Consider the following 15,183-nt stretch of genomic DNA (forward strand, 5'->3'; position numbering starts at 1 on the left):
TTTTTTTTTTTTTTCTCTACCTCTTTCACTGAATGCTAAAACTGACCTGCCATTATTATTCTCCAGGTCATTACGAGTTGGTAGACGCCAAATGTGTATAGGTTCTTTTATTTAAGTGGTGAAAAAAAATCCAAAGTTTGCTAAAAAAAAAGCGCCATTTTCCGAGACTTGTGGCGTCTCCATTTTTCAGGATCTGGGAACGGGTGAGAGGTTATTTTTTGCGCGCAGAGCTTACCTTTTTATTGATACCATTTTGGGGTAGATCCGATGTTTTGATTGTCCGTTATTGCATTTTATTGCACTGTTGTGGTGACCAAAAAAACGTAACTCTGGCGTTTTAGAATTTTTTTCTCATTATTCCATCTACCGATCTGATTAATTAATTATTTTTTTATATTGATAGATCAGGTGATTCTGAACACAGCGATACCAAATATGTGTATGTGGTTTTTTTTTTTATTATTTTATTTTGAATGGGGTGAAAGGGGGGTGATTTAAACTTATATATATATTATTTTATATTTTTAAAAACATTTTTTTTACACATTCTGCATGCTTCAAGCAGTTGTCTGATTGCTTCTCCTGCATACAGGCGGTGAGCAGATCGCCTGTATGCAGTAGAAATGCTCACTTGCTATAAGCGCCGACCACTAGGCCACGGGGTCACCGATGGGCGGAGCACATGCCGCACTTCTGGTTCGGCAATGTTAAATGCCGCTGTCAGAGATTGACAGCGGCATTTAACTGGCGATTTCACCCGCAGCTGTTGCGGGCACATGTCAGCTGTATAAGTCAGCTGACATGTGCCCGGTTCAGTGCGGGCTCAGCTCCGGAGCCCGCGCTGAACCGGGGGTGATGGCCTGGGGCGTACTAATACGCCCCAGGTTTTAAAGGGGTTAAATATCAGTCACCAGATTATTATTTTTTATGTAGGTCATAGGAAGCTGAATAAAATGATACCTTGATATCTGGGATCCAATGTCTTATTCCAGAGAAATCCACGTTTTTCTTAATATGTAAATGAGCTATTAAGATCTATGAGTCTGACATAGATCTCCCTGAGAATCTGCCTCCAGAGCTTATTTTAATTAAAAGGAGGCGTTATCAGTGTGAGACATGTAATGACTGACAGTCTGCTCTCCTGATTTACATGTTTCACACTGGTAACTCCTCCTTTCATTTACAAGAATCCCTGGAGGCAGATTCTCAGGGAGATCTATGTCCAGCCTGTAGATCTTAACAGCTCATTTACATATTAAGAAAAAAGTAGATTTCTCTGGAATAAAACATGAGATCACAGATATCAAGGTGTCATTTTATTCAACTTCCTATGACCTAAATGCCCTTAAAGACAGCTTAGGAGGGTTGATATTACTGACAAAAACTTCTAATTAAAGGGAATCTATCTGTTTTGGTGAATCCGCATTGTATGTCCTGCTATCCCATAGTTTTCGTGCACGAAGTTAAATTATACGACCATATATATATATATATATATGTCGACTCCCTTAATACTCAGTAACCCCATAGTGCTAGTATAGCGCCCGGGGCTCCCCACCAGTTCTGTGACACATCGTGTGCAATGTCTGGTGTCAGTTTCTGCAGAAGTAGGGAAGTGCTGCAACACAAAATGTCCCTGCATTACTAGCACAGGGGGTCACTGTCGTTTAAAAAACTCTGAAAGAGATGTCAGAAGTCTTGAGTGATGGGGGTCTGAGTGTTGAGACCCTACCGATTTGTTAGAATAAAGGGGCAGCTGAGCACTGTTCCACTTTGGCTTGGTTCAGTTTTTGGCTGATTCTCAGAGATGTGGGCAGACCGGTCTACACATTAATGAATAGTTGGAACATCACTAAGGCCTGTTTCACACCATGTTTTTTGTGGTGTATCAATGTATTCATTCGTACTGTAAAATGTACACGTTTGTGTTTACATAGAATATAATCGAAAAAATGTTTGTAAAATTGGGATCCACTTGACATGCGTCTGTGCACGTATACACTTCGATGAGTTGTTTTTTTTTTACAGGATTAATAAAACAGTCTGCTGTGTTCTTTTCATTCTTTAAAAAAAAGAAAAAAATGGATCCCATTTTCCAATTTTTATTTCAATTGTTTTTTATTGTTCAGAAAACAAGTGTCATGATCTTCTAAGACACACTTGCCTTAAAATGCATCCATTGCATCATTTTTACAATGGTTCAGGTTTTTTTTTTTTTTTTTAGAATATAAAAACTCAAGGCTATTAAAAATTTCTTAAAGGGAATCTATCAGCAGGTTTTTTGCTATGTAATCTGATGACAGGATGCTGTAGGGGTTAAAACGCAGATTTAAGGGACTATCAAGCCTGGTGTGGGTGGGGTTAGCTGTGGTGTGGGCGGGGTTAGCTTCCTCAGCTCTGCCTCATTCTAAATCTTAAAACTCTGATTGTGTGAGAACGGCTGCACCCAGTAATCTAAGTGATACATCGTTGGATTCAGCTTCTCTTTACCTAAATCATGCTGCTCTCAGATGAGGTAGCAAAAACCTGCGGACAGATTCCCTTTAAGCGTGGTGTGAAAAGGTCATCCAGCCTCTCCAAGGATCAGCCATAACATATGAAGGAACACAGCCCTCTGTTGCACACCTCTACCTTTTCATTTCATCGATCAGTGGTTTTCTGAGAACTTGACCTCCACATATCAAAATTTCACATGTTTCTGACAAGTTAAATTTTTTAACAGTTAGTCACTCTTTAAAGCCAGTCCTTCTCTTTCCTCATCAAAACCATCCCTTTTGTAAATGTAAGATTCTGTAATCTGCACTGAAAATTCACTTTCAGCCAAACATCCATGCAATGAATCGATGTGCCATGTCCTCTATAGCGGAACCACTTTTTACCATTGCTTTGTTCTGATATGTGGCATTCTGTATGTTGAGTTGAAAAATGCAGGCTGGACCCCACTGACCTACATAATGGCCGGGGATGATGTAATTGACATATAATCTAATAGGTATTTTCTCTTTCCAGATTCAGAATAAACAAGAGAAGAAGCCGGGGACTCCTCCTCCTGCCCTTGTCATTGCTCCCGTAATTCCTCGTCCGGCCTCACCGCCTCCTACCAACAAGGTCACCGTTGCCCCTTCCCTGTCCATAAACATTCCACGATTTTACTTCCCAAAGGGGCTGCCCAACCCTAGCACCAACAATAACGACTCCATCTCCAAGATCGAAGCTGCTTTCTCTAGTATGGAGGACGAGAAGGCCGATATCTACGAGATGGGGAAGATTGCCAAGGTAATTAACAATTCATGGCTTTAGGGATGGGGTCCGTGAAGGGATTTATCAAAATGGAGAATATGGATATCGTAACAATCGACCTATAAACACGAAGTATGTTAGAAAGTTGGATATATTTTCATTATAGAGTGAAAAAATGCTTCAAACAATCTACATCCCTCACGATTGTATCCTTGCCCTTGGTCCTGTAGACACCAACTTACCAGTATGAACAAATTTCTCACGTTTCTTTTGAAAAATTAAACAATTTTGCCAATTGTGTAAATTGAAATTTTACCATGGTTTTATGTCTGCAGCTTCTCTGCAGGCATATGTGTTTCCATGGTAAAACACTACAAACAAGCCCTGCATAGTTTGATCCTATTTTAATTTTCCCTTTTAAAGGGGTGTCCTCAAGTTTCCAAATTATCCTCTATCCACGGTATAGGGAATACGTTTCCGAACATTGGGGGCTTGACTGCCGTGGTCCCAAGAAGAGCCCTGGCTTAATGGAGCCCGAGATTACATTACCGCCCCATTCATTCTTAATAGGAATGTGGAGTACAACGCTTGGCTGACCTTCGGCGCTCCTGTTAGAATGAATGGAGCGGTAGTGCGCATGATTGGTCTGCACTAGTGTTGAGCGAGTATGTTCTATTAACCCTTTCGCCGAGTATGCTCGGGCCGAGCTCCGAGTATTTACAGCTGCTCGGTGATATGGTTGAATCACTCCCGTGTGCATGATTTGCGACTGTTTGACAGCTTTATTACATGTGAGGAATATCTATTTCTTACACATTCCTCACATGTAATAAAGCTACCAAACAGTTGCAAATCATGCACACGGGAGCGATTCAACCATATCACCGAGCAGCTGTAAGTACTCTGAGCTCGGCCCGAGCATACTCGGACAGAACATACTCGCTCAACCCTTGTCTGCACTCTATTCAGCCGGGCCTGGTCCTCAGGATCAGTGGGGGCCACGGCAGTCGGACTCCCAGTAATTGGAAAATTAATCCCTATCCTTTCGATAGGAGATAACTTTGAAACTTGAGAACACCCCTTTAAAACTGCACCTATGCTACAGTGGGGTATGCATATATAACCAATCACAAAAAGACCTATTTTGCATTAGAGGGGTTGTCTAGTTTATGGGCGAGTTCCCTGTTCTGCAACTTTATCTCTTGGCTGGAATGGAGAATGGTTACAAAAAAAAGTCTCCCCCTACACCCCCCCCACCCTGGAGTACCTGTCCTGTATTGCACAGAAAATGCAATAATGTGTAACGTTTAGTTTTTCCCTTTGGTGGCGCTGTTCCCACATTTACTGCTAGAGTTCCCCCCACAGATTACAGTTGATAGGAGTTCAGGGCAATACTTTATGATCTGTTCACCAAGCTAACAAGCAGAGATTGCTCAAAGTTGAGAGTCCCTTTAAGGAAAGTCTGCTTACGGTACCCAAAGTATAGCAACATAGAAAAACTTTTGAGGTAGGAGAGTTGACGTGTATAGTATGTCTGTATAGTAAGATGACGTACCTTACCTCCCAGATGTCCATATGCAGCCTGAGTATACATTACGCCTTGTTCTTTAGGTGTGCGGCTGTCCGTTGTACTGGAAGGCTGCCCTGTTTAATGGAGCTGGCGGAGAAAGGACTGGGGTTGTGTCCGTGCATTCGTTCATTGCGATGTGGAGAAAGTAAGTAAGGACTGAATTCTCTAGAGCCAATGTATTCTTGTATCAGTGTAGACCGCAAGAGCTTACACTCCAGGGGGGATGTGGGGAGCGATGCAGCAGATGTAAAGTATGTCAAGAATATAAAATAAGATGCATGAATTTATTTACTTGTAGCATCCACTACTAGAAGAAGCTTAAAGTGGTTGTCCTGGCAAAATACAATTTTTCCCAGAGGATGTGTTATCTAGAAAATAACCGTCAGTCATACTTGCCTGCCGTCACCCACCTGGATCCAGGCTGCTCCATAGTGCAGAGGAGACAGGAGAGGTGTCTCAGATGTTTGATGACACACTACTCAGTCATCAGACCGCTGCAGCCAATAACAGAGCGCAGTGGTCAAGGGGGCTGGAGGAACAGGGACATCACCAGTTCTTCTCCATGCAAAAGACAGAGCAGCTTGTGCTGGATCCAGGTGGGTGTCAGTAAGTAAGGCTGACTTTATTATTCTTTACTTATTCCAAGTCCTGGTCCAAATTTTATTTTACCCAGACAATCCCTTTAAGAAATTGACTGTATGCTGTGTATCATTAGTTCCATGTATAACATTCTACATCAAGCTCCTCAGCTCCCTCTAGTGGTGGCTTCAGACTTGTAAAATCTTACGAATCCAGACTTGTTGAGGAAGGAACCTCAGCACATCAGAAGAAAATGAGACACTTGATCTTGCTGCAGTGATAGTTTATTTTGTTCCGGCAAGGAGTCAAAAACAGATATGGTCCAATGTTTCGACCAGAAATGGTCTTTGTCAAGGACATCTGCTGCGGGTGCAGGTAGGCAGAAATCTAGTAGAGTAATAACGTCCTTGACGAAGACCACTTCTGGTCGAAACGTTGTACCATATCTGTTTTTGACTCCTTGCCGGATCAAAATAAACTATCACTGCGGCAAGACCTACACTCTCATTTTCTTCTGTGGTGCTGAGGTTCCTTTCATTATAGATCAATGCATGTCAAGTTCCAGGAGATGAAACGACACAGAATATTGAACCCACTGTGAGTAAAAATAAGACCGCAATCTGTGAGTCTTAATTTCAAAGCATTGATTGTTTTTGTAAAAAGGCTCAGGCAAGAAGCATAGGATGGGTGCAAAAGGGGACATAAATTAATGAGCAGATCTAATGAGAGAGATTGAGAGCTGGGGGTCATTGAACCAGGGAAGAACATAAGTGGATTGGTATGCTGAGTAATTACTGTATCAGAAGAAGTATGAGAGCATTAATACAATGATCATAAGACATTTTTCTGTACATGTTCATTATAGAATAACAGTAAGGCAGATTGTCAAGATGTCTGTCCAGACATTAAAGGGAATTAGGTTCTTGCTACCTCATCTGAGAGCAGCATAATGTAGGCAAAGAGAAGCTGAATCCAACGATGTATCACTTAGATTACTGGGTGCAGCTTTTCTGACAGAATCAGTGCTTTTAGATTTAGAATGAAGCAGAGCTGAGGAAGTTAATCCTGCCCACTGGGGGCATCTCTGGACTAGTCCAGCAATGTTAATCTCTTAGTGATAAATATTTCACATTTAGTAAACTACAGAACGCACTTTGGTAAGTGACACATCCCTGAATCCTGGGTTTCAGACTCTATCTCCTGCTGTCTTCAAATTACATAGCAAAAACCTGCTGACAGATTCCCTTTAATCAAAGTGATTTCTGGTTGAACAATAGTTATAAAACCTTCTGCAGCACAATTATTTTGGGGGAAAAGTAGGCAGAACTTCAGTGACTTTTGACCCTTTTACCACCCAAAATAGTGGCAGAAAACCATGTCATCTACAATGTGTGCATTTGGGTTGAGACTGGCACTACCATGTGACATCCACGTTCTATCGGGACTTTTCAAGTGTCCACCTAGTTCTCAAAGCATCCGTAATAAAAAAAAAAAATATACAAACTCTACCCTCTTAGCACACCAGCTAACATCTTTGATTCAAGCTTTCATCTGTTAATAGGATGAGGTCACTATCACAAAATTTGCTGAACAAATATATATGAATGACATTACATGCGATTCATATTTCTACGACCTGAGATCTGCGTTCTTTTCTTTTCCCATATGTCGTGCAGTCCATGGCCATTTATTACCATTTGTATGTGGTATTCCGTTATCCACAGCGTTATTATGGTGTGCTAGTATTACCCTCCCCCATTTTGAGTAAATCCTATCCAGGCTGCATATATATTAATGTACCGTAGTATATTTATATTTTATACTGGTAAAGGTGTTATCCAATCCCCCAGACTGACTGGCGCCCTGGCCGGGGTGACTGGCGCCCTGGCCGGGGTGACTGGCGCCCTGGCCTGGGTGACTGGCGGCCTCATGTCCACACTTGCTCGACTGAATACAGAACTCCATAGCGTGAGTGGAGGAAGCCCCGCATGCGCGATCACCACTCGTGTCACTGCGGCTGGGGCACTAGTGGCAACAGTGGATTGGGAGACCCCCATTTTAGAGCCAAGTCATGAATGCCCATTGTGAGACAACCCCTTTTGACGATAACCTAGGCCATCAGACAGTTTGCTTTTTGACTAATCTGACTCCTCACCAGTAAGCTCCTACTTCGGAGTCCAGTATGGTCGCCCTGCACTCTTTCTGGCCATCTTCTTGAAACCGGGGCATGATGCCTAAACTCTGCATATGTTCTAATAACAGCCGGCACAGAGGACTCGGGCAGCCAAATATAGCGGCACAGGTGAGGGAACCGCACACCAGCAATGTCAGCAGCAGTGTCACTCATTGTGGCCTTCTCACCCTTTAGTGATTGATAATGATTTTCACACCCGATGTGCTATGAACTGGTCACAGATTAACAATTCAGATTACATGTGCTGAATACAGTAAATATACCTTACTATGACCACCGTCTAATCCAGAGGTTCTCTCCTGCAGGTTATTACACAACTGTCATGATGACAATTCCAAATTTATGAACCTTTTAGCAAAACCTGGCTGCAGCTATTTAGAACAGGAAGACTTCATCCCCCTCCTACAGGTGAGAACGCCCCTCATGGTAAACACTGAGCGATGTTATAACTACCAAAGTTTTCCCATCACTTGCTATAAATCTATATTTTATTACCTGGTGTAAATGCCGCTGTTCTCCTGAATCCGGCGTAGTCTTACTTTTGTCCCTCCTCCTCTCCAGTCCTGAGAAATGTCCCCTTCTTCCCTGTATATAAATCTTTCTCTAAGGGGGTGTGGTCCTCAACTCTTCTCTGAGGGCGTTTTCATGAGGATCACACCCCTTTGGCTAACAAGACAAGACAAGGAAAGAGGGGGCCATATCTCAGGAATGGAGAGGAGCAGAAACAAAATGAAAACTATGCTGAATTCAGGAGAAAAACAGCATTTACACCAGGTAAAAAAATACATATTTATCACAAGTATCAGGTCCTCTTTAAATTGCAATGCGCCCCCATTTAACCTCGTAATGACCCATGACAACAATGAATATCATAGGCGCTTGTTATTTGGCGCTTTTGTGATCTTGCAGATGCAGTCATTACATCGGCCACATCAGGTCAGAAGCAGGGCGGTATTACATAGCCCTCCTTGTGCCTCACTTCAGTGCTGAGCATGGCACTGTGCAAGGAGCGGTGGTCTCCAGTCCTGTTGGAATAATGCCCACCAGCTATTTTATAACCTGTGAATTTGGTACAGAACGAGACTATGTTGGCATCAGATATTTTTGTTAATGGCACCTTATGAGGGCAGTATGATTCTTCAATAGACTGCTTGTTTACCGCCATTCCTCTTTTTTTGTAGGACATAGTGGACACACATCCTGGATTGACCTTCCTCAAGGAAGCCCCTGAATTTCACTCCCGGTACATAACTACGGTATGTGCTCCATGTATGCAGATAGCAGAAGCTGACATGGTGCCTAACATAGGATAAATAAAGATCCCGTCCACGTCCTGCATTGCTCTATAGTAATCTTGTAGTATGCAGAGTATCACTCCTAAGTGAGCGCTAGGCAGCATGGCATTCCTCCGAGGTCTCATAAGCGGCAGATGAACTTGTGATCTGCAGCAGCTTAGTGCAGCCGGTGGTAAGACAACACCACCCATCGGGCTGCACAGAATGTCACTCTACTGTAGCTGTACTGTACTTGGCGCCATGGAGTCAGGTACCCAGCAAGGAGAAAGTTACTGTGATTCAAGGTGCATCCATGCTACCATGTGTTCCCAATATATGGATGCAAGTATTGGCAAAAAAGCCTTAATTTGTCCCGAGAGTGGAATATAAGAAATCTTACTGGGTTTTTTTTCCCACTAAGGCCCCTGATGGAGAAGTACAAAGTGCCCTGTTATTCTGCTCAACACCCCTCTAATCTAGGTCCCAGCTACCATTCTCTTTCCCCTGGCAGCCTGGACCAGATGGGTTAGAAGCACATAAGAGATTATGGTCTAAAGGGGGCGCCCCATTACTAATCTGAGGCTTGGACTTAAAAGGGTTCTTCACTTTATATTTTTTTAGTACATACTGTTAGCTTATCGATGTGAAAAATATCAAACTCTGCTATACTCCAGCACCGGCTCTCTACCACTGCCTCTGTCTGGCTGCAGCAGTGACTGCACTACTACAGCATAGGAGACCCTGCAGGCGATCAATGGGCCCAGTGGTGGTGCCGAGGTAGTCAGGGCGAAACTGCCGAGTCCAGTGATTTGCTGCAGTGGTGAGGTGCGCTATAGTCATCACTGTAACAAAGTCAAGGCACAGCGGTGGAGTTCTGACACTGAAGCAGTGGTGGGTGAATATATCCAAAACACCTATAATTGGCAAAATGGTGCAGCTAGGAAATTTTTTAGTAGTCTAAAAAATATCTTTATGATTGGTTTACAATAACAAATTGTCTTAAAGGGAATGTATCATCAGAAAATGACTCATGTATTTTTAAAAATATTTTGACAATGTTTTTTTTCATATCATGATCTATATTAAAACATAATATATAAATAAATGAAAAAGGTTTTACATTCCCATAACGTCATGTCATATTGCTGGGATGTTCCGTCAGATTATGATGAGAATTCTAGAATTGATCCTGGTATAACGCTGCCTCGCTCACTAAGCAGTGCTGCTCCTGGCCACCCAGTCCCATTCACTTACATAGGGTATAGCAGCACCCTGTATTGCTGGGCAGGCAGGCAAAAAGCAATAAATGGTGGCAGCACTACACCTCTGCTGCATCCCCATCTTTCTCAGGATTGGTGGGGTGCCAGGGGTAGATATTTTTGGGCAGCCCTCCACACATTGTACATGGATTGGTATGATCGTCCTATTAGCAATTAATGTAATTATCATCTGTTCTACCCGGCAGGTCATACAGAGAATATTCTACACAGTGAACAGGTCTTGGTCCGGCAGAATCACATCTACTGAGCTGCGCAGAAGTAACTTCCTGCAGGTGAGTGACATCTCATGGTGCCAACCCTCGGAGGGCAAAGGATAGCGAGCACAGCTGCCTGCCAGGAAACATTACAGGAGTTCTGAAACTTTTATGAGGGTATGTGCACACGATGCAGAAATGAAGCAGAAAATTTCTGCATCATTTCTGCATCTCCCTGGCAGAAAAAACGCATGCAGATTGTGCATGCGTTTTTCCTGCAGAATACATGCGGATCCACATGCAGATTCACATGCGTTTCCGCATGCAGATTGACAAGCGCTTTCCAGGCGATGTTAGCATCACCTGGAAAGTGCTTGATAACTAGGTCACACTATATAAATCCATGCAAACAGCATGGATTTATACAGTGTGAACCGAGAGAGTGTATATACTTACCTCCGATGGCCCGCGCTGTCCTGCTCAATCTGTTCTCCCTCGCCGGCAACTTTGAATTGAAAGACCTGCCGACGTCAGCGTCACGTGACCCGTCACATGACTCTGACGTCACCGCAGGTCCTACAACTCACTGCAAGTGCCGGGAACCAAGCGGGAGCGCTGTGCGGGCCGACAGATGGTAAGAATACATTTATTTTTTATTTTATTCTTCTTTTACAGCTTTTTTAATGGTACCTGGGTGTGGATGAGACTCTCCTCTCCTCCACACCCGGGTACCATCCGCACATTAAAACGCACCAATTACGCAAGTACAAATGCTGTCTTGCGGAATTGGCGCGTTCTAATGCAAGTCAATGGCGGCGAAATCGCCGCGTTTCCGCAAAATTAATTGACATGCTGCGGATTTTTGACCGCAGCGTTAACGCTGCGGAAAAATCCGCATCATGGGCACAGCACATGCGGATTTCCATTGGGGAACATTGCTTCCCTTCTACCATGCGTTTTTCATGCGTTTCCGCGGCGTTTACGCAACTGCAAAAACGCCGCGGAAACGCATGAAATACGCATCGTGTGAACACAGCCTTACACTTCCTAAACTTTACAGGAGGACTGATAACTCTTATTAAAGCCCTGTAAAGTTGGGTCTTAACTAGAGAATAGCAGAAGACCGCTTTATGTACCAAATTGCTTCCCCAAAAGTCATTACCCAACTATACTAGATCCATCTCCAACCAACCAACCAACCTAGATAACGATATTTCCCCTATTTCTATACCACTGTACAATCGGCAATCTTTATGCCTTCGTTACTACCATCTACGTACTGAGGCTGGGCGTTATAGGCGATTGTTATCTCTAATATATACTTGAATTATATAGTACAAGTGATCAAATGATTGCACGTTCAAGTCCTTTGGGGAGACTAAAAAATAAAGGAAAATTACAATAATAAGAAAAATAAGTTTTTAAAAATGGTGGAAAAAATACAATTGAAATGTTTGAATCACTTCTCATTTTTGAATTCAATAATGAGGGAAAAAATAAACATATTTGGTATTACTGCTCCCAATCTAGGACTATAAAATTATCGCATACAGTAAACACTGTAAAGAAAACAAGAACAGTCAGAATTGCCGTACCTCCCCTATATAATGCAAATTTTTTTTTTAGAAAAATGTATGCAACCTAAAATAGTATCAATAAAACTACATCTCCCCAGGCAAAAAAAGAAGCATTCATACAGCTCCACTGATGGAAAATGCAAGCTTGCAAGTCTCAGATAATGGAGACCCAAATTAAATTTTTTTCTTTTCTTTTTTTTTTTTTACCAAGCTCTGAATTTTTTTAACCTGTAAAATCCCCCCAAAATTATATAAGTTTGGTTTTTGCCTTAAACACAATGACCTGAAGAATCAAAAACACAATGTTGAAACTATGTTTTCTCAATATTTCACCCAACTTGGATTTTTTTTCCCCATTTTTATTGTAAATTGAATGGAGTCAGTCAAAACTACCACTCGTATGGCAATGAACAAGCTCACGTATAGCAGAAAAATATGTTAAGGCTTTTGGAATAGGGGAAGAAAAAATGAAAGTTGAAAAACAAAAAGTGGACCTGTCACGGAAGGGTTAGATTCTGCCGCTAACCAGCCCACTCATTTATCTTTCCTCTGGTAATGATGGTTTCCTAACCTTCCGCTGTGCAGACGCTGGCATTACTGGAGGAAGAGGACGACATTAACCAGGTGACAGACTACTTCTCCTATGAACACTTCTACGTCATCTATTGCAAGTTTTGGGAACTGGACACAGACCACGATCTGTACATAGACCAGAAAGACCTGGCAAGATATAACGACCATGGTGAGTATGGAAAGGTACAGCATGTGCTGTGTAATTCATCAGGTCCTTGGCCAAGATACATCTCCTCTCACCAAAGTTAATTAGGTGTACAAGTAATCGCTCCTCTATGATGCCATTTACAACCCTGCACTTTACCAAATTCGCTAAATTGCACCCAGCAATTAAGGAGAATCTGTCAGTAAGATCACAGCCCTCCTAAACCGTTTATATAGGCATGTAGGCCATAGAAAGTTTATTAAAATGTTATCTTGATATTTGTGATCTGATGTCTTATTCCAGAGAAATCCACGTATCTTTATAAATAAGCCGTTTAGATCTATGGGCCGGACATAGATCTCCCTGTGAATTTGCCTCCAGAACTTATTGTAAATGAAAGGAGGCATTACCAGTGTGAGACATGTAATGCCTGACAGTCTGCTCTCCTGATCTACATGTCTCACACTGGTAACTTTCCCTTTTATTTACAATAAGCTCTGGAGGCAGATGTCCGGCCCATAGATCTTAACAGCTCATTTACATATTAAGAAAAACGTGGATTTCTTTGGAATAAAATATCAGATCGCAGATATTAAGGTATAATTTTATTCAGCTTCCTATGACCTACATGCCCATATAGATGGCTTAGGAGGGTTATGTTCCTAATGACAGATTCCCTTTAAAGAGAAAGAAATGTTGGCTAATCCAGTAATGATCTTGCCAAATTTCTGCTGTAGTGGCTTTAGATTCACCACTGGACTGTAAATATCAATTACATTTATGATATGAGGTTAATCCGTCCCGACCACAGGAAATCTGATCCTTAGATCAGAACATTTTTGCCCTCTCTTTAAAGGTAGCAGGGTCAGAAATTGTCGTACAGGTTGATTATCTTCCTTCTAGAAGAGATCTACTGTATTCAGCCATTCTTGACAATATTTCCCAAGTTTTGTTCACGCCGCCATCCAAGTCTCCGTCATAGCTTCAGCACATGTGAGGAAAATAATGGCAATGTGTGCAGCACTAGTCTCCCCATCAAAATGGCAGAAACTAAAACAGACCCCATTATAGGGCAATGGGACCAGCAGTGTCAGTCCTGCAGAACATTGCAGCTTCCAAGCCAAACAGAAGCCGCAACAGTAGTGTGAACAAAGCTGTAGTTGAATTCTTGTGGCATTTATATAACTATTATCTGATAAAGTATAGTTGGACTCATAGGGGCGAAAGTAAAATACAGATTTGGCACCAAATCATCGAATTGGCGCACGTGATTTATGAATTTGGCGCAAAGTCAAAAATAGGCTTTCATCCCATCTTGAACTTTTTTTTTGCAACTTTTGGCCACAAAGTCACAAAAATTGAGGCAAAATGTTGGCATATTCAAAAATAAACTGGAGGAGGGGGTACTAGATTGAAGTTGCACCAAAAGGAACAGATAGAATAAAGAGTTTGTTGCAAAAAAAAAGTTGCAAAGTCAGTGATGAATTTGGTCCTTAATGTCTGTCTTTAGGGTACAGATGAAGGTAACCTGCACAGTCAGTGTTTTCTGTGCAGCATTCTGGTAAACTATTCAGCCCCGATTCATCAAGCAGTTTTCATGCGTAAAACTGTCTGAAATGATTTGCACAACTCGTAATTGTGCAAATTTTTTGCAGTTTTTTGCCAGTTCAAACAACTTTTTTTTGAAAAATGGGCAATACTTAGCGGAGAAAGGTGATGGCGGACAAATTCATTAGAATTTAAGCCACAGAAGTAACGTAAATAATGCCAGAAATGTACTTCAGTCTAGCGCTTGGCAGCCGAAAGAGTGAGGCAACCGGCGCATCTTACTCCAGCACACCCTTCATGAAGACTGGCATGCAAAACAGCATCCTCAATTAATTGGGGTCTTTTTATCTGGGGTCAGTGCTGCAGTTGTACCTTACTTTAATTTGTCGTTTTTTTCTTTCTTTTTTTTTTTTTTTTTTAAATCTTTCAGCTTCTTCAAACCGAATCATAGAACGGATATTTTCAGGAGCCGTTACACGGTAAGATGGAGGCAGCCGTATGTTAAAGAAACTGTTGGATGAACTTTTGATTATATCATTATTCCCTTTCAGTCAAATGATCTGGAATTTCACTTATTATAACATTTCTAGAAGAAATAGTGAGGACAAGAAAATGGGTCTTGGATAAACTTTGTTGCAGCCATTTTTCTTGACTTAAATTTTTTTGGGACTCCTTAAAACCAAGAAGTTATAACTGAGTCCTGGAAAAAGTAACATGAAAGCCTATCTGTCCTGCCAAGAGGAATTACTGAGGAATCAGATACAGATACTTCACTCTAGGTCCTCAAGGGAGGGTGCATTTGATACCCCACAAGTTTATAAGAGTGCCTTTGTGTTCCTCCTCCGTAGTGCAATCTGAAAGCTGTCTGCTGTGTGGATAACATGACTCCCATAGCTAATTGTTCTGAATTCATTCTCAGAGGGAACGCTGTCCAGAGGGAGGGCCGGATGAGCTACGCAGAATTTGTCTGGTTCCTGTTATCAGAAGAAGACAAGAAAAACCTAACAAG

The 15,183-nt window shown here is 42.0% G+C and overlaps 1 protein-coding gene across 6 annotated transcripts in view; it reads left to right on the plus strand.

Annotated features, from left to right (window-relative positions):
* The window catches only part of PPP2R3A (protein phosphatase 2 regulatory subunit B''alpha), a 211,442-nt gene that overhangs the window by 189,100 nt on the left and 7,159 nt on the right, over window positions 1-15,183 (plus strand). For all 6 annotated transcript variants that reach the window (XM_073674268.1, XM_073674266.1, XM_073674267.1 and 3 more), the window contains 8 exons: window positions 3,010-3,276; window positions 4,852-4,955; window positions 7,889-7,991; window positions 8,765-8,839; window positions 10,323-10,409; window positions 12,494-12,650; window positions 14,605-14,653; window positions 15,094-15,183. In XM_073674268.1, the coding sequence (XP_073530369.1) occupies window positions 3,010-3,276; window positions 4,852-4,955; window positions 7,889-7,991; window positions 8,765-8,839; window positions 10,323-10,409; window positions 12,494-12,650; window positions 14,605-14,653; window positions 15,094-15,183 (932 nt within the window). The remainder of the gene's footprint in view (window positions 1-3,009; window positions 3,277-4,851; window positions 4,956-7,888; window positions 7,992-8,764; window positions 8,840-10,322; window positions 10,410-12,493; window positions 12,651-14,604; window positions 14,654-15,093) is intronic.

This window comes from Phyllobates terribilis, unplaced genomic scaffold (assembly GCF_046119375.1).
Source record: "Phyllobates terribilis strain yellow unplaced genomic scaffold, ASM4611937v1 Scaffold_3__8_contigs__length_932513732, whole genome shotgun sequence".
Lineage (NCBI taxonomy): Eukaryota > Metazoa > Chordata > Amphibia > Anura > Dendrobatidae > Phyllobates > Phyllobates terribilis.